The sequence below is a fragment of the Melopsittacus undulatus genome, chromosome 6 (genome assembly GCF_012275295.1).
Source record: "Melopsittacus undulatus isolate bMelUnd1 chromosome 6, bMelUnd1.mat.Z, whole genome shotgun sequence".
NCBI lineage: Eukaryota > Metazoa > Chordata > Aves > Psittaciformes > Psittaculidae > Melopsittacus > Melopsittacus undulatus.
Window position 1 is genome coordinate 25,159,776 of NC_047532.1, and position 24,519 is coordinate 25,184,294.

The 24,519-nt window shown below is 58.5% G+C and overlaps 2 protein-coding genes across 6 annotated transcripts; one reads left to right on the forward strand and one right to left on the reverse strand.

Moving 5' to 3' along the window:
• Window positions 1-174: 174 nt before the first annotated feature.
• On the forward strand, window positions 175-2,573 carry MTERF4 (mitochondrial transcription termination factor 4). 2 transcript variants are annotated; one of them, XM_031050647.2, is made up of 4 exons: window positions 175-968; window positions 1,052-1,236; window positions 1,323-1,695; window positions 2,382-2,573. In XM_031050647.2, exons 1-3 carry the CDS (start codon window positions 665-667, stop codon window positions 1,689-1,691), a joined length of 858 nt encoding a protein of 285 aa, XP_030906507.2. In that variant the 5' UTR covers window positions 175-664; the 3' UTR covers window positions 1,692-1,695; window positions 2,382-2,573. The 2 variants fall into 2 exon arrangements, with proteins under 2 accessions (XP_030906507.2, XP_030906506.2); XM_031050646.2 differs by lacking the exon at window positions 2,382-2,573 and having other exon boundaries at window positions 1,323-1,871.
• A 561-nt stretch (window positions 2,574-3,134) lies between these two features.
• Window positions 3,135-23,296, reverse strand: SNED1 (sushi, nidogen and EGF like domains 1). 4 transcript variants are annotated; one of them, XM_031050644.2, is made up of 33 exons: window positions 22,903-23,296; window positions 20,058-20,345; window positions 19,449-19,589; window positions 18,580-18,742; window positions 17,578-17,703; window positions 17,319-17,432; window positions 16,419-16,532; window positions 16,138-16,251; window positions 15,884-16,000; window positions 15,268-15,393; window positions 14,889-14,993; window positions 14,320-14,433; window positions 14,050-14,166; window positions 13,461-13,577; window positions 13,263-13,379; window positions 12,939-13,052; window positions 12,686-12,856; window positions 12,395-12,508; window positions 11,508-11,621; window positions 10,994-11,107; window positions 10,800-10,913; window positions 9,909-9,971; window positions 8,542-8,725; window positions 8,349-8,461; window positions 7,551-7,829; window positions 7,038-7,182; window positions 6,739-6,809; window positions 5,868-5,954; window positions 5,504-5,620; window positions 4,958-5,045; window positions 4,297-4,380; window positions 4,026-4,063; window positions 3,135-3,613 (listed from the first exon to the last, which is right to left on the reverse strand). In XM_031050644.2, exons 1-32 carry the CDS (start codon window positions 23,110-23,112, stop codon window positions 4,027-4,029), a joined length of 4,092 nt encoding a protein of 1,363 aa, XP_030906504.2. In that variant the 5' UTR covers window positions 23,113-23,296; the 3' UTR covers window positions 3,135-3,613; window position 4,026. The 4 variants fall into 4 exon arrangements, with proteins under 4 accessions (XP_030906504.2, XP_030906502.2, XP_030906503.2 ...); XM_031050642.2 differs by having other exon boundaries at window positions 9,909-10,205; XM_031050643.2 differs by lacking the exon at window positions 4,958-5,045 and having other exon boundaries at window positions 9,909-10,205.
• Window positions 23,297-24,519: the final 1,223 nt, after the last annotated feature.

The following is a 24,519-nucleotide window of genomic DNA, read 5'->3' on the forward strand; positions in this document are numbered from 1 at the left end:
CCCATCCCTGGCAGTGTTTAAGGCCAGGCTGGACAGGACTTTGAGCCACCCAGTCTAGTGGAAGGTGTCCCTGCCCATGGCAGGGGTTGGAACTGGATGAGCTTTAAGGTCCCTTCCAACCCAAACCATCCTATTGCATTGTAACTTCATGTTAAAATGTATTCTGCAGCTTAACTGTGGCACTGAGGGAAGGCCGCATCCTGGCTCCAGGGCTTGGACCTCTTCTCCTCTGCCCTGACTGGGGGACAGCTCCCTATTGCCTCGTTCCCGTGGCAGAAATCACCTCTGCAACCGGGATCGACTTTGGGAAGACCTTCCTTTCCAAAGCGCTTTCTGGGCTGAGTTTTAGAGGGTGGCATCCATCAGGCTGCTCCTTGTTCCATTACAGGCTCCCTGCGCTTTTTTGCCGCTGCCGCTCTGCGCTCTCCCCGTGCGTTACCGCGACTGCTTTGCTGAGGGCGAGCTCTCCCCTGTGGCTCGGGAAGAGGCCGGTTAGGAGCAGTTATGCTTTCCCCTGGGGAAGAGGGGTCACGGCACCACCGCCTCCTTCCGAGCTGCCCGAGCTCCCAACGCTGTTCGCAGCGGGAGCGGAACTACCCCGTGCCCCGGCGGCTGAGGCGGAGCCTCCGCTGCCCCGCCCCGGGGCGGCCGCGCTGTGCCGGGCATGGCGGGGCGGCTGCTGCGTGGCTGCGTGCGGGCTGCGGGGCTGTGCCCCCGCCGCGCCTTCGGGGAGGCGGCGGGGCTGCGCGACATGGGCTTCAGCCAGGAGCAGGCCCAGCGGCTGCTAGGCGTAGAGTCCCGGCTCAGTCCGCAGCGCCGGGAGGCGGCGGTGGCTCAGCTGCTGCTGCTGGGGCTCAACGCTGAAGCCATCCTCGGCCTGCTGGAGCGGAGGCCGGAGCTTCTGCGGATGCCGACGGAGCGGCTGCAGGAGCGTGCCGGAAAGCTTCGGGGCCTGGGGCTCGACGGAGGTAGGGCAGAGCAGCGGGGGGACGCGGGGATGGCGTTAACCGGGAAGCGGCACTTCCCGTCCCGCTCACGCCGGTGCCCGCAGGTCAGCTGCAGCGGGCCTTGATCCGCTGCCCCGAGCTCTTCACCTTGCCCCGGAAGAGGATGGCGGCGGCGGTGCGGCTGCTGCGGGAGCGGTGCCTCTTCACAGCGGAGCAACTCCGGGAGGTGCTGTGGACCTGTCCCAACGTGCTGCTAGAGGAGCCGCACCAGCTCCACCACCACTTCCAGGTGAGGGGGGCAGCCACGGGGGACGGGTCTCCTGCGTGGTGCGTACCGGGGCCAGGAGAGCATGAGCCACCCCGTCCTGCCCGCAGTACGTGTACTTCAGGATGGGAGTCCAGCAGAAGGAGATGGTGAAGGCCCGCCTTTTCCGAATGCCCTTTGCTGAGCTCAGGAACCGGCACATCTTCCTGGAGCGCCGGGGGCTTTACCAGACCCCGTGCAAAGGCCAGACCCAGACAAATAACCCAAAACTGAAGGACATAATTCAGCTCTCAGAGAAAGACTTCCTGGCCAATGTGGCCCACTCCACTCCAGAGGAGTTTGAGGTCTTCAAGAAACTGCTGGCTCGAGAGGAGGAGGAGAAGGAGGAGGAGGAGGAAGAGGAGGAGAACAGGGATGCTCTGTACACAGAGGAAGATGAAGACTTTGACAGTGAAGGAAGTAAACCAGCCCGGGAGTAAGAAGGTGAGGCTCCAAGATGCCCATGCTATCCTATGCTAGTACACTCCCAGGACCCACTGCACTTGTGGATGCTCAGGACCCCCACCCCACATAGGCACATGCCTTGGTGGCTGCAGGGCTCCGAGTGTTGGAGCCCCACTGAGTGTTTGCAATAAATCCCATGTATAAAAACACAACAATAACTCTCGTTCCTCCTCAATGACCAACTACTTTAAAATATCCAGTTTCCATAAAGTGTTTTTATTTGGAAAAGAAAATTAAACCAAAATAGCTAATTTATTTCCAAGGCTAGGTTAAAATTTTCTGGCTGCAGTACATAGTGTGTTGGGGGTGGGGCAGGAAGTGGCAGGCTGCTGTGCCGGCTCACAGCCGCACCACACTGCCTGTCACTGCAGGAATAGATCCTGGGACTATCCCATGGCAGGGCCACTGCCATTGCCACAGTCCGTGTTGGTGTTGGTTTCATGGCTGACAACATTGGGGTGCATACACTTTCTGACCATGGCCCCAAAACTTCCCCTCCCTTGTGGATAGCAGAGGCTCTTGTGGCTTTCCCCTTGCCCTGCTCTTCCTGGCAGGGGCTGGCTTCTTTTCATGACCAGGGGAAGCAGGATTGCAGTGCTCATGTTGCGGGGCACATCACCTGGCCCTTCTCATTGTGGCTTTACAGTGTCCTTGTTGCTCCCCAGTGCCTGGACAGCTGCTACTGGGAGGGAGAGGATGGTGCCAGGAGCACTGAAAGTCCTGGGCCTGGTCTGCTCTGAGAGCAGCTTGACATGTGTGGCTGAAGAACAAAGCATCCTGCAATGCTTGCAGAACGCTGCTGGGGAGATAACACTCTATACCATAACTACAATATATCTCTGGTATGTATTAATTTATAATATACACTGTGTATGGTAATACACAAATCTATGTTTAACTAGTGTTGTCGTACACACAAAAACTAGGAATGTTTCTAAGCTACGCTTTTTCCTTGTCTGCCCTGCCGCAGCTGGTGGGGCAGTGCTGCGTGCTGGTCTGCTCCTCTGTGGGGAACAGAAGTGCTGTAAGCAGCTCAGGGGGGTGGCAGGGGGAGACTGCTTTGTCCCCGAGCCTGTACTGTGCCCTGCACTGGCTTACAGGCACACAGCATTGTGTTAATGACTTGGCTGACAAACTCTGCTGTACAGAACACTTAAAATTCGTTCTAGGTGCTCTACTGCTTTCTAATCTGGAAAGCTGGTTAAACCAGGGATTGTTTACAAAGCAAAGGAAAAAGGCAGGCAGAAGAAGCTGCCTCAATTTCCCCTGCTAGAGCAGAGGAGATGGGGATGCAACTCCAGTGCCTGTGCTCCCCTCACTGCTAAGGGGAGTCGATCCCCATTTCTAGCTTGTGTACACTGGGAAAGTTTCCTCCAACCAGATTGCTGTGGGCTCACATTTCAGGTGATAGCTACAGCTTTCTGGTCTGCATTAAACTGTTTTATTTAGCGGTTATGGGTAATTTATACTTTGGATTACAAAAACAGGTTGGTGCAGATGCTATTGGTAGGGAGCAGGGCTTAGCTCCACTGACGCCTGAGCAGAGCTGGAAGCCTTCGTGCAGAGCAGCTGGTGGGGGGACAAAGTAAGGCTGGTCACCTTGGGGGCAGTCAGCCAGCTGCTGCGGGACACCAGCACTCGGCTCCTTGTGGGGCAGAGATAGCTAGAGTAAGGCAAGCCAGAGCGCAGGCAGTGCTGGTCCAGAGGAGGGAAGGGAGTGCTGCTCAGTGTGCCGATCTGGCTGCGTATCCCTAACTGGCTGGAGAAGAGGGAGAGGCTGATATCAGGCAGGAAGGTTCCCCTGCTGTGTTCAACCCAGTGAGCAGATCTGATCTTCCTGATGTTACAAAGAAAACCCTTTAGAAGTGGAAAGATGAAGCTTCTACTTGTTTGAATCCTGTGAAGGAGCAGGAGGAGAATAAGCTGGTGGTGTGTAGAGTCCCCCAAAAGCCCTGCAGCTGCCTCTTCCCACTCTATGCACCTGTCTCTGACTGGGAGATGAGTATCTGCACCCTCCAGTGTCCAGGCTCTTTCTGTGCAGGAATCTATTGTTCATAGGGCTGTAGAGCCACAGGGAAGCAGGGCATTGCCTTCTGCCTTTCAACCCCACCACAAGTGGGAGCCCTCAGCCACATGCCCAAGCCAAACCAGCGCAGGAGCTGGAGAGCCCTCACACCCCATCAACGTGGCAGTGTGAGCCTAGACCATGCTCTGGCCTCCACCCCTATCTTCCCCAGCTCCCTATGTGGGATATGCAGGATTTGCCCCTCTTTGACCATGGCTAAGGAGAGCCTAGAGCAGGTACTTACTTTAGGACTTCCTCAGTGTGTGACTGGTGCTTTGTTTTCTGAAAGAGAAGAGAGGAGAACGCTGTCAGCCATTGCTTGCAGGGAGGACAGTGCAGAGCTGGCATCTGAGCAATGGCTGTGTGCTCCCTGCACTCTCTTCTGCATGGAGTGCCTCTCCCACTCCAGGCTGAGCCCAGGCAGCCCCACACATGCTCAGTGACACTGTCTGACTGCATGGCCCTGTCCTGGGCCACAGGAAGGACAGTGCTTGGTGTGCTGCTGCTAGCTGTACCTGCTGGTTGTTGTCTCGGAACTGGTGCTCTTGCAGCTCTCCTTGTAGCAGACATCCTGGCGTACCTTGTAGACTCTCCTGTACCTACACACAGAGCAGAGGGACAAGTTAGAGGGAATAACAGGGACAGATCTGCTTCTATGAGTACAAGGGGGGTAATCTGGGGATCTCCTCCATTTCCATCCAGGCTACAGTAGTCAGAACTGACTGACCTCACACACCAGGCCCTTGTGCTTCCATCACAGGAAGACTGGTAATGTGGAGGACACAAAGCAGATGCACCCTCCCCTCATGCCATGGTATTGCAGCAGGGCTGGCCAAGCCCTCTGCTTACAGATGGAAAGGCACCCAGGAACTGGGCTGGCAGGCAGGGGGAGCACACACACACCAAATACAACCTCAATGACACATAGGTGGGTAACACTGCTATGGGGGCTGTCATTTCAGCAGTAACCTGCCCTGAAACACCACTGGCGGGCCAGCACCAGGGACTTGAGGGCACACAAAGCTGTTCAGCCTGCACTGGGGAGGGGGCAGCTGCCAGCTGGGGTCTGAGACAGCCTCACGCTTGCGCTCCCTTCCCCAGAGCCAAGCTGCAGGGACACGTCCCCGGCTCTGAGCACAAGGGAAGGGGAGAGCACAACACGCAGGCAGTACTCACAGGTAGTGGCAGGTACCTCCTTCCCACACAGGGAATGACTTGGTTTCCGAGTACAGCCGTGTGCACGAGTGTGGCACCTTCTTGCAGGCTGCTTGGGGAATAGGAGAGGGGAGCTACCAACAAGCTCATCTCTGGCCCTGCCTGCCTGTGCCCTGTGGGAAGGTAAACCCCTCTGGCTGCCCCTTTGCTGTCCTGGAGGGCTGGGCCCAACAGAGCTGGCCCACCAGGAGAAGCGGAGCCCCCAGCTTTGCAGTGCCAGATAACTACATGGGCAGGGCAGGAGCCTGGGTTGCAAGGCCAGCTGGTGGAGGTGAAGGCCTTGGCTCAAGCAGACCTGCACTCCTTGTTCTGCCCAAACTGACAAGAGCAGAGCACAACCCTCCCTCTCTAGCAGAGTCTGGGCATGGTGGGAGCACCCTTGAGAGGAGCTGGGTGCTGCTTGGTGACCTGTGCCCCAGGACACCTGTGGCCAGGACAGCTCCAGGCTGGGCACATGCCATCCCGTGCAAGAGTGAGCTCAGCCCCCAGCAGCAGCACAGCACTCACCCAGCTCACAGAGCCGGCCCTTGAACCCCGGGCGGCAGCTGCAATGGTAGGACTTGACATCTCTGGTGCAGGTGCCTCCGTTCCTGCAGGGGTTCATGGAGCAGTTCTGCCCCTCACCTGCAAAACATAACAGTTGTCAGACCCCATGCACAGCCCTGCCCACCCCACTGGCATGCCAGGGTGCTCCCTGGGAGAGCTGTGAGTGGGTAAACAGGGATGGGGCAGTTGGCAGGGACCCACACTGTGCCCCTTGTGTGCCTCCTGGTAGGGCAGCAACATGGAGGCGGGCTGGTGCCAAGTGCTCTGCCTGTCTGCAAGGCCTGCACCAGGCCCTGCTGCTCATGTGTCTTCCGCCAAGACTTACTCTTGCTCTTGTTCTCCTGCAGCTGCAGTGCCAGGCTGCTGTGGCTGGATGCTTCCAAGTTCTCCAGCTTCACTGGAGCATCTGGCTCTGGGCAGCAAGAGAGTACAGTGTCACCTCCAGTCGGAGCTAGACCCAAAGGCAGCCCCTCCAATGGGATCCAGCTTGCCCACAGCATCAGCGGGCTGGTCAGGCCTGAAGTAGTGGTTTAGCCCTTCCCAGCTAATTCCTACCCTAATCCCAGAATTAGGGTGACCATCTCCCCCTTCCTGGGGGGCTGTGGGGCACAGAAGGCTGTGCCTCCCCTGGGGAGGCAGGAGCAGAGCAGAGACATGTGGCAAGCCCAGGGCTGTTGTCAGGTGTGCCAGACCCCTTTCCTACCCCATTGTGTGGGGTTTCCAGGCCTGGTAGGAGATCTTGGGGATGGCGTTTGGACCCCTGGTGTTCCAGGGATGGCAAATGAAGGGCTGGTCCTGGGCTAGTGAGGGGCTTCTCTCCCAAGTACCCTCCTCAAATGTGAGGCTGTGTTTGGCAGTGGGGTCTCAGGCTGTTGGGCAGGCAGAGCCTGTGCTGGAGGACAGCAGAGTCACTGCCTGGGCTACTGCTGCTGCTGGCAGGGGAGAGGGAGCCTTACCACAGCCAGCATTGCCTCCCATCAGCAAAGGTCCCTCTCTGGGCTTCCTGACTGGCTCTGAGTCACCCCTCTCCCTGAGCAGGGGTCTAGCAAGCAGGGCAGGTGTTTGTCTGCCTTCCTTTATGGCTCCACCATCCCTACAGCAGCCTGCCCAGCTGCCACCCTGTCCTGGGGAGAGGCACAGGAGATGACACTGGATGAAGGGGGTGAGGGTGAGCAGAAAAGCAGCAGAGCACTTACGTGTCTTCATGCTGATGGATTTGCCAAACCTGGCACTGATCCTCCCTCTGCCATCTACCAGCTCGGTGAACCTGGAACAGAAGAGCCATGAAGCTAAGGGGCCCTTGCTGATCCCCCAAGCCATAACCATCCCACAGTCTAGGGCTGGATGCTGGGTTCAGTGTGAGTCCTGGGCAGAGCAGGGGACCTGCTCACAGCAGAAGCATGACTGACTTGATCATGTGCGCACCCAGACACAGGAGCTGGGAGAAAGGGCCAGCCACAGGTGGAAGGGCCAGGAGTGCTGGAGCAGTGCCTACCTGGGGGCTGGCGAGGGTTCCTCAGCTGTGTTGTGATCTGCTAGCAAGCGGAGCTCAGGCAGAAAAGCTGGAGGAAGCCTGTTGCGCAGGACTCGGGGGTGTCCAGCTTGGCTCCACCGTCTCTCCGGAGCCCCATCCCTCTGCACTGCAGACCAAAGGGTTAGACTCAGTAGGAGGGAGGCCATGAGTCTGCATGGCAGCCCAACTCCCAGCCAGTCCCCTTGTCCCCAGGATGCTGTTTAGAGCTGCCTGGGGATACGTGTACACCCTCCACAAGGCTGGGTTGCAAGTGCCATTCCCAGTGAAGCATGTGCACTCCCCTAACAGATGCAGCATCCTGCAACCCCCACCTCCTGTTCGCAGAGCCTCCTGCAAGCACCCAGTTCTGGGGCAGCAAGTCCTCATGAGCATATAACTCTTGATCAACTAGCCTCCAACCCCCTGCCCCACTGCCTCATTAACCCACTGCCTCGTGCTGCAGCAAACCCCAGCCCCGGCGAGCTGGGCACTCACATGTGGTGACGTAGAGGTAGATAGGCTCACTGTGCACTTGGCCTTGCTCTGTGTTCTGCACAGCTGTGACAGACAGGCGGTACCGCTGCCCAGGGAGCAGGTCTCGCACCGTATAGGACACAAGCTTTCCATTGGGCACATAGCGGCTCTTCACACTCTGAGCGGTGGTGACATTGATGATGTATCCCTCGACGGCACCGGCAGGCGGCTGTTCCCATGCCATGGACACAGATGTAGTGGTGACACGGGAGGCAGTGAGGTTTTGGGGGGGAAGAGGCCCTGAGGCAGGCAGCAGCCGGGGAGAAAAAAGGTCAGCACTCATGTACTTGACTGTGACTGTCCTACTTGCTCACATGCCACCCTGTAAGCATGCCTGGGCCAGCCCTCAGCGTGGCTCCAACCATGCATCACACCAGCAGGAGACGCTCAGTGCTGGGTCCCTGCCAAAGTGGGCAGAGCCTCACTGCACCCTGGCACCCGGTCTGGCCCTCACCACCCTCCAGCTGCCATACACAGGGGAACAACTTGGGCCTGTGCAGACTTCGCACGGGGCTGAGCTCATGCTGATCCTGGGCAAGGAAAACCATCTGGCAGGGGAGGACAAGCTGCAGCCCTTCCTGCCACTCCCCAGGGCTGCCTGCACAGCTCCTGCCCGCTGTGCTTGCCAGACAGGCCGATGGCTTTAGCACCTTCCCCTCCCTACAGCTTTCCTGCTGGCCACAAGCTGCAGCTGCCCTGCCCCTGCCAAGCCTCAGGGCCCCTGCAACAGCAAGAGGTGGCAAAGACAACCCCACTCACTTGTCCATACGTGGAAGGGAGCCGTGGCCAGACTCTCTGAGAGGTGATCTTCTGTCCCCAGGCCGCTCAGTGTTGTGACATGGACAATGTACTTCTCTCCTGGCTGCAGGTCCCTGTGGAGGAGGAAGGCAGGGGTAAGCTGGGCAGGCTGGGAGGGCCAGCTGGCCCAGTGCCTGCCTGCTGCCCCACTCACAGGAAGGTGTACTTGGCCACGCTGCTGTTCAGCTCCACGGTGCGGTCTGACAGGTCCCCCGGTTGGCGGATGGAGACACGCACCCTACTGACAGTGGAGTGCTTGAGCCGGTGGAGAGCCCATTGCACCGTGATGGCGCTGGCTGTCACATTCGTGATCTCAAAGCCTTCCACCGGACGCGGTCCTGGCCGGAGCAAGCGGAGAGGGCTGCGGTCAGCCGCTGCTCACTGTGGGTCGCCCCATCTCTTCCCCGCACCCCTGCAAGGGGGGGTCCTGCCTGCCCCTCTGGGTTGACTTCCCAGCAGGAGCAGCTCAGCTGGACTGATCTTTTCCCATCCTTACCACCTGTGGGCAGGCAGGAGGTGCATCTATCTGCCTGCCTGCAAGGCCTCATGCCATCCGCTGCACCCCTGGGGCTGTCCTCTGGCCCCAGCACTACCCCTCAGCTCCAATGGGGCTGCAGTGCCTCGACTTGGTCCTAAGCCCACCATATGGCCCAGCCACATACTAAGCCCAGTTCTCACTGGCCTGGCATCAGACCCTGTCTTGAAGCCTCCCAAGATGTGGCCAGGGGTGCAGGCTCCTGCTATGCCCAGTGGCCATGCCTGCCTTCTGCCTTCGGCTTCACTCAGTCTCAACCCAGTGCAGGGGATGTGGCCTATGGGCTTTCTCACCACCATCCCCCTCTTTTCTGGGTCTAATCCCCTCCATCCTCAGTTTGCATTTGATTTCTACATCTGCCTGCTCTAGAAAGCAGAACTGCAGCTGCTCTGCCTGCCTGTGCTCTCATAGAGGCATCACTGTGCCCCATTCCTCCACCTGTGAACAGAGGTCCCTGCCAGCCCCTGCCTTCTCTGGCACATCCCCACACTGAGCCAGGCAGGATGGTGGGGTGGGAGACTCTCCTGCAGGGCTCACTGTAAGCAGAGATCACCCAGCCCCACTGCCTGGCTGGTATGGGGGCTTCTCCAGCTCAATCAAGCAGCACTGGGGACCCACACTACTCTGGGGCTAGTGACAAGGAGTAACCAGTGCAGCAGACACAGCCTGGCCTTGGTGAACAGGATCCAGAAGCAGTCCCCACTGCTGGCTCCCTTACCAGCCCCTGGGCAGAAGCCCGATGAGCCGCAGGGGGTTCAGTCCCCTTTTCCTCATAGCAAAGGGAACAACAATTCTCTGTGCCTAAGTGCTTTCCAAAGAGCCCCCCCCATGTCTGCATTTTAGGATCTGCACCACCAAACCCAGCGGGGTTCCGTACAGGCCCGGGCTGCGGCTGGAGCCGATGGCACGGAGGAGGCAGCACAAGCCCCTGCGCCTGCGGGAGCCACACGTGGTCACGACCTGATCCCCCTGGGGACACTACTCACTAGTGCGTGTGGTGAGCATGACGGGCCTGCTGATATCATTCTTGTTGTTCACGTTGCGTTTGACTGAAAAGACAGAAATATTGTAGGCTCTGCCGGAGGCTAGTGCCCGCAATTGGTGGGCAGAACGACTTCGGTCCACAAAATCTGTCCTGCGGTAAGAGCCGTCGAGGGATACGTACGTCACGGCGTAGCCGTCAATGAGTTGCCTGGCAGCTGCGTCCTCAGGTGGGTGCCAAGAAATCAACACACCAGTGTCCTCCACCCTTTCCACCTTTAATGAGGTTGGTGGCAGCAATTCTTCAGGGTGTGGGCAAAAGCAAAGGGGAGAGGTAACGCCATGAATCTTTAGAGAACAGACCCCAGCAGCAAGAGGCAAGAGCAGCAGCGATGGAGCATGGGGCCCTCGCTCTCTCCCTTGGCACACCCGGCAGGGGCCCTGCAGGCACCAGCTGCCACCTGCCCAGCACAGGAGGAGCACCAGGAGCACTCCCGGCCACTGCAACACGGTGACACAGTGCTTGCCACCGCCTGCCAGGCCAATGGCACCGGCGAGACAGGGCAAGAGGCCCCGGGAGGCTGGTACCGGCAGTGAGAGGCCTCCCTCGAACACCTCAGCCTCCCCTTCTGCGGGATCGCCATTGCTGCAGGAGGCCGAGCAAACCTGTCCCCAGCGTCCTCACGCCAAGCCTGGTGTCTGCAGCAGCGGCTCAGCGCCCTCCCGGGGCACTGGTGTGGCCTTGGCTGCCCCCCACAGAGGCATGACCCCAGCCCTGCCCGCCTCAAGGAGTGCTGCTGGTCCCTGATGGCATCGAGTCCCGCACGGGCAGTGGCCACTGCTGGGCCAGTGTCGAGCCCCGCGCACGTCCTGGTGCCACTGCTGAGGGCCTTTACCTTTCTCGCAGCTCTTGCCTGTGTAGCTGACTTTGCAGGTGCAGCTGTGGGTGCCATTGCCGGGCAGGCAGTACCCCCTGCTCCCACAGGGACTGGAGAAGCACGGGTCGCTGGCTGTGGAGGTACCACAGCGGTGGCGTTAGCGGCTGCCAGCCATCGGCCACCCTGCACCAAGCTGCTCATTCCCACCTCACCTGTCTCACAGTGGTAGCCAAAGAAACCCTCCGGGCACACGCAGAGGTAGGAGCCCCTGTAGCTCTCACACTCCCCTCCATTCTGGCAAGGGCCTGACTCACAGGCATCCACTTCTGGAGGCGGAGAAGGGTGGTGGTGAGCAGGGGGCCCCCAGCATGGCAGCAGCCAGGCAATGGCCTCCCAAGGGACAGCAGGATGGACATGCAGCCCAGGGCTCAGCACAGCCATTTTGGATCCGGAATCACACCCAAGTGCCATGGTGGCCATGTTCCCTGGCAGGGGTGGATGCCTTCAAAAGCGGATCCATTACCAGTGGACATCTTGTCCTTTGCTCCTTCCCCACCAGAGCAGTTTCAGCTCTGTCCCTGGAACCACAGGCAAGGAGGCACAACAGGCAGCGAGCCCCTCGTGTAATGGCTTGGGGACAGGGTGCCCAAAATGACAACCAGTACAGGTCCTGAGTGTGTCCCAGTGCCCACAGCCCAGCTTCCCACTGGAAGTGCAAGTCCCTACCTGTCTCACACTGGGAACCCACAAAGCCCTCGGGACAGTAGCAAGTGAAGGATGCAGGGAGGTCCTGGCAGTTCCCACCGTTCTTGCAGGGCTCCGACAGGCATTCATCAGTATCTGGGGAGTGACAAGAAGAAAGGCACCAGCTCAGCACAAAGACAGAGCCAGCAGCAGGGGATGAGGAGACTTGGAGAGGCAGCACTTCCCCTGCAGGATGTGGACCCTCCCCACATCACTTGCTACCCTGAGCCCACCAGACAAGAACAGCCCTGCTCCTGAAGCAATCAGGAGCCCACTATCCCATGTCTGCCCCTGTACAGGGGCTGCAGTGGGAGCTGGGCATGGGGACATGTCCTTGGGGACATGTCCTCAGGGACACTCTGTATGGCTGGCAGTCTGGGGCTGTGCCAAGAGGTCCCATAAGGTGCCTGCGGCATGTGCCCTCCTCTGATTCCCAGCAGGCATCCTACCTCTTCCCACTGCCATCCTCTCCTAAGCAGGGCTAGAGCTGCCTGCCATAGAGTCCCACCAGACCTTTCACTACCCGTTATCTCCTTCAGCCAGTGTCCACATGCAACCATGACCATGTGCATACACAGGAGCACAGCATGACCTCAAGCTGCTTCTTCCCCTGCCCCATCCCACCCTGGCCAATAGCTTTGAAGCCACGGGACACTTCCCACCCAGATCTCAAGATCTGGGGCTTCTCTGCATGGGCTTAATATGCATGAGGGTAAGTCAGTGCCCTATCAGTGATGGGGATGCCCATGCAGAATCCATTAGTAGGGGAGACACAAATAGCGCATGTGCCCTCACAGCCCTCCCTGCTCCTCCAGCCGGCTGGGAGCAGCATGTAGTAGCCCTGGAGTGTACTTGGCATAGTCTCTTACCTGATTCACAATGCTGGCCGGTGTAACCTGGCTCACACAAGCACAGGAACTCAGCAATGCGGTCCTTGCACTGACCACCATTCAGACAGGGCTGGGACTGGCACTCATTGATCTCTGCAGGTGTTTGTGCAGGGGAGAGACAAGGTAAGAGACATGAGCACTAAGGAGGGGTCCCCGGGGGGATCTATCTGCAGACACAGATAGGGGAGGACCGGTGTACATGTGTGGGGTCATGGCCACAGCCTACTGGGACAGTGCCCCAGGGCTCAGCTGCTCCCCAGCTCTCCTCACCGTTGCATTCAGGAGGGTCACTCCAGACACCCGGTGAGTGGCAGATGCGAGGGTGGTGCTGGCTGAGGGTGTAGCCCAGCTCACACTGGTATTCAGCCACAGAGCCCACCTTGGTGGAGTTGAAAGACACCTGGGCATGCTTCACCTCACTGGGAATGCCACAGTCAACCACTGGGGAGAGATGGGGGTGTTGAGCAGGACCTGGAGAGGCATTCCAAGCCCCTGAGTGGCAGGGGCAGCACAGAGCCCTTACCAGTCTGGCAGTGCTTCCCTACATAGCCCATGGGGCACGTGCAAGCATAGCCCTCGCCAAGGTCCTCACAGGTAGCACCGTTCTCACAGGGGCTAAGGAAGCACGGGGAGGGCACTAGAAGAAGAACAAAGAGTGACTGCTGCGGGGCTGGTAGAGGCCAGAAACAAGAGCCACCTCTCTTCCTCCCCTCAGCAGGGTACAAGGGAGATCCAAAGTGCTTCAAATTAGAGGGAAGGGGATTCAAAGCAAGCAGCGAGCCTTGTTTGTTGCTGCCACCACCTCCCCAGGCATCCCCTGGCACTGGCACACCCTGCTCACACCTACCAATCTCGCAGTGCCGGCCAGCGTAGCCTGGGGGACAGTCGCACTTGTACTTGCCAATGTAGTGGAAGCAGGTGCCCCCGTTCTGGCAGGGCCCAGAGGCACAGGGATCCGGCTTACCTGGGGGCAGAGGGCAGGTGGGAGCTGAGCAGTGAGCGGGACAACTGCCTCACGTCCCAGGTGGGGGGCAGGAGGCCGTACCGATCTCACAGTGCTTCCCGGTGAAGCGGTAGGGGCAGGAGCAGTGGTACTCGCCATCTGCCTCCTTGCAGGTTCCCCCATTGCGACAGGGTCCCGTGCTGCAGAGCCGTGGCTTGGCTGCAGAGAACACCGAGAGCAAGGAGTCACCCGCTGCTGCCCACATCCCGAAGGCCACTGCCTCCCATCAAACCCCTTGCTGCAGGAACACCAAGTGCACCCAGGCCTCCCTAACACAGCTGAATAACCTGTGCAGAACTAGATCTCAAGGTCCTTTCCTACCCTAACCACGATTCCCTATGCCAGGACCTAAGGAGGCCACAGACATGTGATGCCAGGACACTGGCACCTGCTCCTGAGGTCCAAAGCTCAAGCATGCAAAACCACCTCCAACACTGATGGTGTTGTGCAGGAAACTAAACAACTGGATCAGCTGCTGTGACTGTCAGGCCATGAAAGCAGACATGCAATCTTCGCTCCATGGGTAGGGTGGGATACCTGGTGCCCACTTCCAGCTGCAGCTCAGCAAGCAGCCACTTTTCTCCCACCCCCTGCCAGATCCCGGGGCAAGCAGAGAGTTCCATGCAGGTACCTTTCTCGCAGTGCTTGCCAAGGAAGCCTCGAGGACACTCACAGGTGTACGAGTCATCATGTACCTCGCAGGACCCTCCATTCAGGCAGGGCTCTGAGTCGCAAGGGGATGGCATTGCTGCAAAGCCAAACACAGGGCATCAATGAGGATGTAGGACCAGCAGTGTGCGGGCTGCTGCCTAGCTGATGACAGTATTCCCAGCTCACAGTCCCTGCCCCCATCTGTGTCCCTTTCCAGGGCTAGTCCCACGTCTCCACAGATGAGACTCACTGTGGTTGGTGCCGTAGTCAGTGTGGCAGACGCAGAGGTAGCTCCCACCATACTCCATGCAGTACCCACCATCTGGACACTGCGTGTTCATGTTGCACGGGGTGGTGGTGACTTCTGCAAACACACGGACAGCACCAGCTTCCATCAGCTGGCAGCAGGACACCCAGCTGGCTGCCTGGCCAGAAATGGGGGTTCTCTTAATTTTGACAGGCCTGAGGAGATGGGAGGGAGCCTCTGTACCCCTCCAGAGACTATGCAAACAGCAAGGGCCAGCCTGGATGCCCAGTGAAATTCAGAACAGAGCGCACTAAGACTGTGGTTCCCATCCCACTCAGGGAAGCCGGCTGGGACAAGAGAGCTGGGAGAGGCACAGCTCAAGGGAGGGTGTTGGAGATGGAAGTGTTGCCTCCTCACCAGGGACAATATTTCTAGGCTCAAATTCAGGGCATGCCCCTAGCACCATGCTAGGCTCAGGCATGGGCAAAGTCTCTCCTTGTTTGCCGACAGCCTGCCTGGCTCAAGCATCCTGGAGAGGGAACAAACGTAGCAAGTGAGAAGCCTTCACCTACCGAATTCACAGAGGAGACCAAAAAACCCAGGCAGGCACTGGCAGATGGTGACATTCCCCTCCAGACAACTGCCTCCATTGCGACACTCGCAGCCTTCTGAGAGCTCTGCAAGAGAGAAGATGGGAGCATCCCAGGACCCCTCTCCCTTGTGGGGCTGCGACAGCCAAGCAGCCTTGCTGGATACCATCCATGGGGGAAGCTCAGGTGGGTGGCAGCTACAAGCCCCCCCAGGACACAGCCTCCTTCAGCAGGATGGACCCACTAACCAGTCCAGGAGCACCAAACAGGTTCTCAGGGGGTGCTGCTTCTCTTTCTTAGGAATGTGAGGGCTCCCCTGGAGACGCCAAACCCCACTGGAGAGACTCCGCCTCATACTCACTGTCTCGACAGTCCTGTCCAGTGTAGCCCTCCTGGCACTCACAGAGGTAGCCCTGCTCCGTCTCCAGGCAGCTGCCCGCGTTCTGGCAGGGTTGGGAGAGGCAGGCGCCAGGCACACGGGGCCCGCCTGCACGGAAGAGGGAGGCTGAGCTAGAGCCATCCCAGCATGGGGCTAGAACACGCTTTGCCCCAGAGGAGCCAGTACAGAACTGGTCCACACTGAAGACCCCACTGCAGCTGAGCAGCACTGCTTGAAGGAGTTCCCACCCCGGCATCACCACAACCCCTGCACACATGGAATCATAGAAGCAACTAGGATGGAAAAGACCTTTAAGATCATCAAGTCCAACCTTTACCCCAGGACTGCCAAGTCCACCACTAAACCATGTCATTAAGGGCCTCTTCTGCATGTTTTGTGTATGCTTCCAGGAACGGTGATTCCACCACTTCCCTGGGCAGCCTGTTCACCCTTTCAGTGAAGAAATCTTTCCATTCTGTAAGTCACATGCTGCCTGCCAGCTTTCAGCAGTGCCTATGGCTGATGCAGCCCCTTTTCAGCAATTTGCCCTTCCCACCCAGCTCCCATGACAGGCTGGGCAAGGTTTACTTCTGCTCACCGTACTGGCAGTTGTTGCCATAATAACCCGGGGAGCACGTGCAGATGTAGCGGCCTGGGCGGATGTAGTTGCACGTCTGTCGGTTTCGGCAGCTCCGGTCCTCACAGATAGATGAGTCTGGGTGGGGGAAAGCAAGTGAGCAAGTGATGAGCAGAGCCCAGCCCTGGGAAGAGGGTCATGATAGCCCAGCTGAGCACTGGGGACACAGTCCCTGGCATGGGTCATCCTGTGGTGCAGGATGCAGAAGCAGGCACCTGTCTCGCAGCGCTGTCCCACAAAGGGCTCCAGACACATACAGGTATAGTTATCGACCAGGTCAACACAATGCCCACCATTCAGGCATGGGTTGGATTCACACTCATTCAGCTCTGCAAGGAGAGGACAAGAGGGGCAGTTAGGTGCAGGTACAGCCGGTTCACACACTGCCTCCTATCCCAAGCACTCCCTTTCCAAAACTCCAGCTGGGGCTGAAGCACAGTGGAAAAGCAGTTTGCTAAGGCATGAGGTGCCCCCATTTCCTCCCCATGCCACAGACCTGTCTGGCAGTCTGGCCCTGTGTACCCCGGCTGGCACAAGCACACTGCTGTCCCATTCACTGCCTGGCATGTCCCACCGTTGTGGCACACTTTGCTCTCACATGGCAGCTCTTCTGCAGGTGAACACCAAGAAAAGAAAAGAAAAGAAAAGACAAGAGGGGGGATCAACCCAGGCACAGGATTGGCACGTGCCTCTGCACAGACAGCGATGCTGGGGCTGGGCAGAGGGTGTAGCTTGGAGCCACCAGTGCACCCTCTGGCAGGAGACAGTGGCCTTGTCCCAGCTCTGGTTCTTCCCAAAACCTTCCTTGGGCAGCTCAGCCCTTCTATCCCCCTGCACCTCTTGGATGCCAGCATGCTGGGCTGGGAATTCCTCCCTCCCTTCCTCAAACGTCAACTCCCTCCTCGTCTCCTCCACCAGTGCAGAGGCTTGCTGGGAGCCAAACATTCTGGCAGCATTTCCACTGGGGGTATGGAGGCCAGCAGCAGGAGAAACCGGCCACCACAGCCCTGTCAGGGACCAGGAGAGTCCCCACTGGCTTCAGGGGGCTCAGGACCACAGCATCACCTGCAAAAGCAGGGCCTCCAAGACTTCTGTTTAACACTAACTGTCAGCTTTTCTCACTGAAGGAGCAGCGGGCAGCAGGGAGAGGTGCTGGCGGCAGCACTGAGCTGGGCCCTCAAGCAGTGTGCGCTGCCAGGGGCAGGAAGGGCTTGAGGCCAGAGCAAAGGTTCCTTTGCCTGCAGCATGCTGAAATCCAAGCTGGCTGTTGCAAACTGCTGCAGGAAACCCGGTCTGAAGAGTGCTCCCAAGAGCAGCAGTGCTCCCCAAGCCTGGGCTTTAGCTCTTCAAGCCCAGCAAAGAGCCAGCCCTGCCACACTGGTGTCCCCATGCTCACCCGTCTCACAGTTGGCACCTCTGAAGCCCAGTGGGCACATGCAGCTGAAGTTGCCAGCACCGTTGAGGCATGTGGCTCCATTCTGACATGGGTTGGAGAGACACTCGTCCACATCTGAAACACAGCCCCACATGGGGTGGGAGCTCAGAGCAGGGACAGAACAGGAACACAGAGACTGCTGGCACGCAGCAGTGACACCAGGAATGAAACCCGCTTCCTGCGGCAAAGCACTGGGAGCTCGCTCAGGACCCACACTCACCAACATGGCACCTCTTCCCAGTAAAGCCAGCCAGGCAGGAGCAGGTGTAGGAGGGGTTCCCTGTGATGCAGTCCTCTATACACTTCCCCCCATTCAGGCAGGGCCGCAGTGTGAGGCAGACAGAGGCTGTGGGGACAGGCGGTGGCCCCGCATCAGCCTGCATCCTGACACAGCTCACCCGCCACCTTCCAGCCACACCAGCAGCAGGGGCTGTCCCTGCACCCACCCGGCTCCCCAGAGCGCTCAGAGAGCCCATGGGGGCTGCCTGCCTCACAGCAGGGTAGGGTTCACTCCTCATGGGCTCCCCTGGGACACGATGGGCAGTTTTAATTCTTCCCATGGGAGGGGAAAAGGCTGCACAGGGTCAGCCCCTCAGGCTGCAGGCACATGGACATGCCCTTTCTTATCACCCAGGGCAGAGGTAAAGGGTATGGGAGAGCCCATCTACAGCAAAACCACTGGTAACACACGAGACACACACAGATCAAGTGTGGGAAAGGGGATGTGTCAGGCCCCCTGGGGTGGGGAGCATGGACCAACCCTTGTACCCTAGCCCCATCAGGGAGGCTGGCACCCAGCAGCTCTCCACATGGCTTTCCCAACCTCCTGAGATTCATGGAGGCATGCATCCCTCAAGGGTGCCAGCCCCTCATGCCCTCCTCTGCCTGCAGCAGGCTGGTGGGGTTGCGGTGTGTGTTGTCACCTTCTTCCCAGCCTCCCTTATCATTCCCCGCAAGCTCTTTTAATCTCAAAAGTCTTCCTCCCCTCCCCATTTGCTCTCCCAGCCCCTTCCCAATCCCGGGGCACCCATGGGTGCCATCCCCAGCCATGGCAGGTGCTGAGGAGGGTCCCCCCCATGGCTGCATCCCCTCCCTCCCCAAGTACTTTGAGTCGCCTCCTCCACCCCGTAGAGGTGGGGGTTTGAGGCAGAGAAAAGACAGGGCTGGAGAACAGTGTGGGGTTGGGTTGGGAGTTAAATAAACCTAACTGCTGTCCTCTTACTTGTATTGCTGCAGCCCCCCACTTGCACCTGGGCATCATCGATTCTGAACACCCAGCGCCCGGGGATACCCACATTTGTCGTCATCTCCACGTCAGCGATGTCATCGGTGCGGGATCCAGGGATGTTGAAGTAGCGCTTTCCATCACCGGCGTTAAAACCTGCCTGGGAGGACAAGGGCAGAGAGTAAAGAGACATCACTAGCGAAGAGGGGAAGGCAGCTGGAACACAAAGGCTTGTTTGCCTGCTACTCAACACTGCCAGCAGCACTGCTTGGACTGGCTGACCCCTTCCACACAGCACCAGCCAGCACTCAGCCCTGTCCATGTGCCAGGATGACAGCCAGCACAATGGGGCAAAGCAGCCATGCTGCCCACTCGGACCCTCCCCTGGGATTCAAAACCCATCCGCTTCCTCTCCACCTGCAGCATCCTGCCTGCTGCAGGCTGGCAGGCAGGGAGCCAAGCACGGATCAACTGCCAGAAAATTCTCACATCCGAATGGGTACTGGGGTTTTTGCGGGTGGGGGATTGTTTTTTTTTCACCTTAAACACAACAACAAACACAAGGATGAAATATAAATACAAGTGAAAGCTGTGCTGGCTGTGACAGCTGCTCTTAAAGGCTGTGGTTAGGAAGGAAAAGGGACTACAAGGCAGCAGCCAAGGCAAAGACCTGTGGTTTCAGGATTACAAAGCCCCCTGTATGGTCTCAGCTTTGGAAGCCAGAGCACACATGGATATTCAACAACTTAAAGTAAAGAAAAAATGGCAGGGGAGGCTTTCCACCTCCAAAAAACCCAAACCAGGAGCCACAAGCTCTTGGGGCAGATGTGCTATCTGGGCACCCTGGGACCACGTTTGCCACTTACCTGTGCTGCAATGCCGCCGAGCCCGGCAAAGTCCCCCCCACTGCTGGCGTGCATACCCGTGGTCCAGGTGATGGACTCATAGTTGAAGATGGTGAAGGAGAGCTTGCCATCTGTGATGAGGACAATCTGGAAAGTGTTTACCTGCAGCATGGAAGGGAAGAGCAGTGATCAGGCTGGAGTGAGGCAGGCAAACCAGTGAGAAGATGAGATGATGAAAAAAGCATTTAGCAAAGGGGTGCTTCTCTGAGCCTCAGTCCTCTGCTAGAAAGGGTAGTTGGGTTGGTTGCCCAGCACCCCAGCCAGCAGGAAAAATGGAAATGTGGTTGTCAGGCATCTGGAAGAAAGGCACCAAACCCTGTCTGCGACCAGCTCCTGGTACCCAAAATGGGGGACACTGGCAATTTGCAGCCGTTAGGCAACACAGAGAGGAGGGTTTGATTTTGCCAGCCTAGCACTGCTCCATTATGGCAAAGCAAAGAGCTGCTGGGGATGGCTTAGCCCTGCTGACAGGAGTACCACTGCCACAGAAAGCATCAAAGCTCTGTTGGGATGCTTCTTTTAAAGAAACTCTACTCCTAAACTCATGGTTCCTTTGCCCCAGCTACCCACCGGTGAAAACGAGTTGCCCCCGAAGAAGGTCACTCGGTACCAGGTGGCGATGAAGACCCACTGTGCGGAAAACCCTGGGAACTCGGGGAAATACTGTGCGATGTCCCTGCTCGCTCTCTCCAGGATGGACTGCTCTGTGCTCTCCCGGTAGTACACATCGCCTGCCCGCCGGTTGTCCACGTCTGCCCAGAAAGCAGCCACCACACGCCGGTCCTTGGAGATGGGAAAGGCCACTGGTGTGAACTGGGAGACCTCCTTCAGGAATGAGATGATCCCATTATTGTTCACCTGGGGAGAGGGAAGAAAAGAAACGGGTGGCCACAGTTGATTCCTGCCAGCGGAATGTATTAAAGGCACTTTCCATTTCACCTTTCTTCCCACCCCCCTTTCCACAAATATTGGAGAGCTTCCCCTTCCTGCCCTTGGAAGCAGAGTTGTGCCCCGGCACCCACGGCCCCCCGCTTGCTGGAGTGTGGCTGCAGGGAGGCAGCCACCCGAACAAACCAGCCCTGTTCTCCACCGCGCCCAGGCCAGGGGAAGGGGAAAACAGCTGAGAAAACTGCAGCGGCCCCAGCGCTTTAAACAAACAGTGCCCAGCGAGCTCGGCCAGCTCACGGCAGCACTCGTGGTGGGACCTGGGGCTGCCTCGCCTGCTCTCTAAGGGCTGACACACAGCCTGTGGGTCTGCAGTCTTCGGCTCAGCAGAAGTCACCGGCCTGGGATAGGGGAAAGCCTTGCCTGTCAGTAACCCATCTGCTGGTATGTGTGGCACTGGGTGAGCTGGTGGGTTTATAGTCGCCAGATGACCAAGTGCATCCCATGCAAAGCCCCGAGTGCAGGCTGCTGTTGTTAAAGCAGGAGATACTAGAGACCTCAAGGCAAGCTACTTTGAGCTCCAAGCCCTTCCCAGCAGTAATTCACTGGGACAATTAGGGTCCTGGGATGCCTAGCCTAGGGATGCATGGTAGAGGCAGCCCTCAGCCCAGGGAAGGAAGCTAGAGATAGTGAATGCTGCTGCCTAGAATGTTACCTTCTGGCTTGGGGATACAGCAGGAGCAAGGAAGGGGAGGGAAAACTCCTGCCTGCATTGTTGCCTGAGCAGGCAGGGAGGGAGCAAGGATCAAAGGGAAACACTCTTGCCCTCGGGCTCCAAATTCCCAAGGAGACCTTGCCAGCAGTGGCAATCACAGCGGGGCCAGCAGCTTCCAGCTGCTCCTCTCCCGTGCCCAGGGTGCTGCCTGCAAGCGACAGCAGCACAGACAGCAGCTCAGGCCCTCAGCTGAACCCCCCAGCATGTAATACCAGCTCCAGCAACACCACCCCAGCAATCCCCTGGGCCGCAGAGTGAGAAGGCAGGGGGGAGGGAGTCAAGGAGGAGGCAAGAAGCCCTCAAGCAGAGAGAGCAGCCCTGGCATGCAGCAGGCAGCAGTGTCACGCTGACATGTTGACAAGGACTTGGGAGCCAGTGTCCTGCCAGGAGCCATGAGGAAGCCAGCATGTCACCTGGCAGGGGCAGGCTGGGATGGCATCCTGCAGGCCCTGGGAAGGTCCCCAGCCCCTCTGTGTGAACGGGCAGTCCGTGCTGTGACTAAGGGGAAGAGGATTCCTGTTTCCCAAAGCCTCCGTAACCCCACGGTGTCCGCGGAGGAACATTCTTCCCCTGATTAAAGCAAGATGGGAGAGAGCTGGAGCCAAGAAAGGCTTTTGTTGTTGTTGTTGTTTCTGGTTTTTGCAAAGGAGGAGGGGATGGTTGGAGGCAGCCCTTGAGAACAGAGGTTTCCAGGTGAGCACAGTACCAGGTCAGCTCCCCCAGCATAGAAGCCCCTTAGGGAAGGGCAGCCCTGTCACACACACCCCCATGCCCAGTGAGCTGGCCCTGCAGAGCCAAGGAGTCTGGGTTCTGGGGAGGCAGAAACACTGCCCTCTGAGCCCTGCAGTCCCTCCAAGTCCCAGAGCAGTGCTTAGACCCCATATGGGACAGCCATCACTTCCCCTGGTTTCTTCCAACCTCTTCTTCCCTTCCACTGTAGCTCAAGCCCCAAGCCCAGGTCCCTCCCACCCAATGGCAGGGCTAATGTCTTTATTAGTGGGAAAAAAAAACCCCAAACCACTGCCAGCAAGGACCAAGGGCCTCCTGTGCTTAGCCAAGGCAGCGGGACGGTACATGAGCCCAGATCCAAGGTGATGCTCAGCCCCTTCTCAGCCAGCTGGGTTCAGACTATCAGTCAGTCCAGAGCAAACCATGGAGAAGAGAACAGAACAGGACACCCGTGGATTCACTGCTCCAGGTGGGAGCTGACATGGGGAGCACAGACCCCAGTCCATGACACAAGGCAGGCATTTGGAGGCAGCGCTACCCAAAAGACTTCAGGGTCAAGCTGGAGTGGATGGCCACAGCTGCAGAGGACATGATGGACCAGGTGTGACTTGATCTCTCTGGCCACTGTCCCCCCGAGGTGGGTCAGGGGCTGCAAGGGAGCACATGAGCAGAGCTCCAAGCAGTGTGTCCGACCCACTGGGCGCAGGGGGGAGAGGAAAGGGAGCAAGATGTGCCGAGTGGCCAGCCAAACCCCACTGCAGTACAACTCAAAGGGCAGCTGTGTATTCTGCATCGCACTGGGAGCCTTGCCATCACCTCCTCCCAGCAAGGGCCACGGCACACTGGCTCTTGTCCCACAGGATCTCCCCTGCTCTCAGCACACTGTTATTCCTCTGATGCTGAAAGTTAAACGGGGACCACCCAACCATGGAAACTCAGATGCACTTGGATCCACCCGAGTGGGACAGTGAGGATTTAAATAAAAGAGGAAATAGGAGGCCCCTGGGAGGACTGCTCGGTACTCACGTAGAGGCCGGTGTGCCCCGCCCCGAAAAAGGGGAAGGGGACAGAGAGGGGCCGCAGCTCGGAGCCGCCGTCGTCCTGCTTCCTTGTGGCGGCGTCGCCCTCGGCGGGCCCGAAGGGGTAGAAATCCGCCAGCGGCACCACGCCGCCCGCCCGCAGCAGCAGCCACTCGCCCAGGGCCACCAGCACGGCCCAGCCCGCCAGGCCCCGCATGGCCGCCGAGGACCCGCCGCTCGCTTGCTCACGCCGGCACCGGCCACCGCGGCATGGCTGGGGCAAGGGAAGGGCGCCCGTACCACGGGCACAGGGCTCGCAGATGGCGGTGGCCGCTGCCCGGAGCGCAGCGCTATGGGGCTGGGGCGCGGAGCCGGCGGCTCGGGAGCGCTCGGCAACTGCAGCTCGGAGCGCCCCTGCCGCGCCGGGCGCCTTCACCCCTCCAGCCCCGCCCCCCGAGGGGGTTGATTTGCATATCCCGGGTCAGGCAGCCAATGGGTTCTCGGCGCGCCGGGAGGGCGGTGACAGGGGCCGGGTTATGCAAATGAAGGGGTCCCCAGGAGGGGCTGCGGTCCCTCGGGGCGGAGCTGGGGCGGAGCGGGGACCCCACGCAGCGACCCCCCCGTCGCGCTCCCTCCCAAGCCCCCTGCGGAGAGACCCCACGGCAGCCCCATGCTCTATAAGGGGGGGAGTGGGGATGGACACGCAGGGTGTAGAGCCCCCGTCCAAGGATCCACCTCCCGCGGCCGCAGTTGAGCAGCGGGTCCCCTCTGCTTCCTTAAAACAGGGGCTGGAAGGGGGAAAACGTGAAAGAGGGGGAAAAAAAGTGTTACATGCTTTTTTTTCCCTTCTTTTTTTCCCTTTTCCTTTTTTTTTCAGGTGCTAAAAATATTATCAGGAAATTCTTTTCAGGAATGCCATGTTTTAAGTTACGCTCCAGGCTCAAGGGCCTCTTTGTTTCCACTGGAGAAAAATAAAGAAACAACACACCCACCCCACATCTATCACCGGCAAATGGTTTTATCAAGCCTGAGTTCCCACAGAACTGTGGGGCTGCCCCTTGGGAGACCCCAATGAAAAGCATCACCGGGTTTGGTCATTAATTAGTTAATCATGGGTACTACTGCTGGACAGGTGTTGGGCTGAGGGATCGAGACCAGAGGGGAAAGGGGGAATGCTCAGTGCCCTATCCCCTTCCCCTCCCACCTCCTGATGCCCAAACATCCCATCCCACAGCAGGAGCAATGAGGGTGCACAGGCACAGCCAGGGAGTGGGGAATACGAGGGATTCAGTGCTATATGAGGTTCTGGGAAAACCACAGAAAGTTGTCGCCTGCCCCTGATTTCTGGGATGGTGTTGGAATCCATTCCCTGGCTCCAGAGGTTTTCCGTGTTATTCCACACCCCTGCTGTATAAATATCCTCTTCTGTAACAATTGCGAGGTACAAATTGAAAAGGACCCAAGGAACAAATTATGTAAAGAGTAAAGAGCAGCAAACAGCAGTGGGACTGGGCTAGGACCAGCCATGGACACCGGCATGGAACGTTTGCCTCACCAAGGGGACCAGCTCTGCCGTTGGTGTGAGAGCTTCCAAAATCCTTGTGCAGTGCTGCTGGCTGCCAGG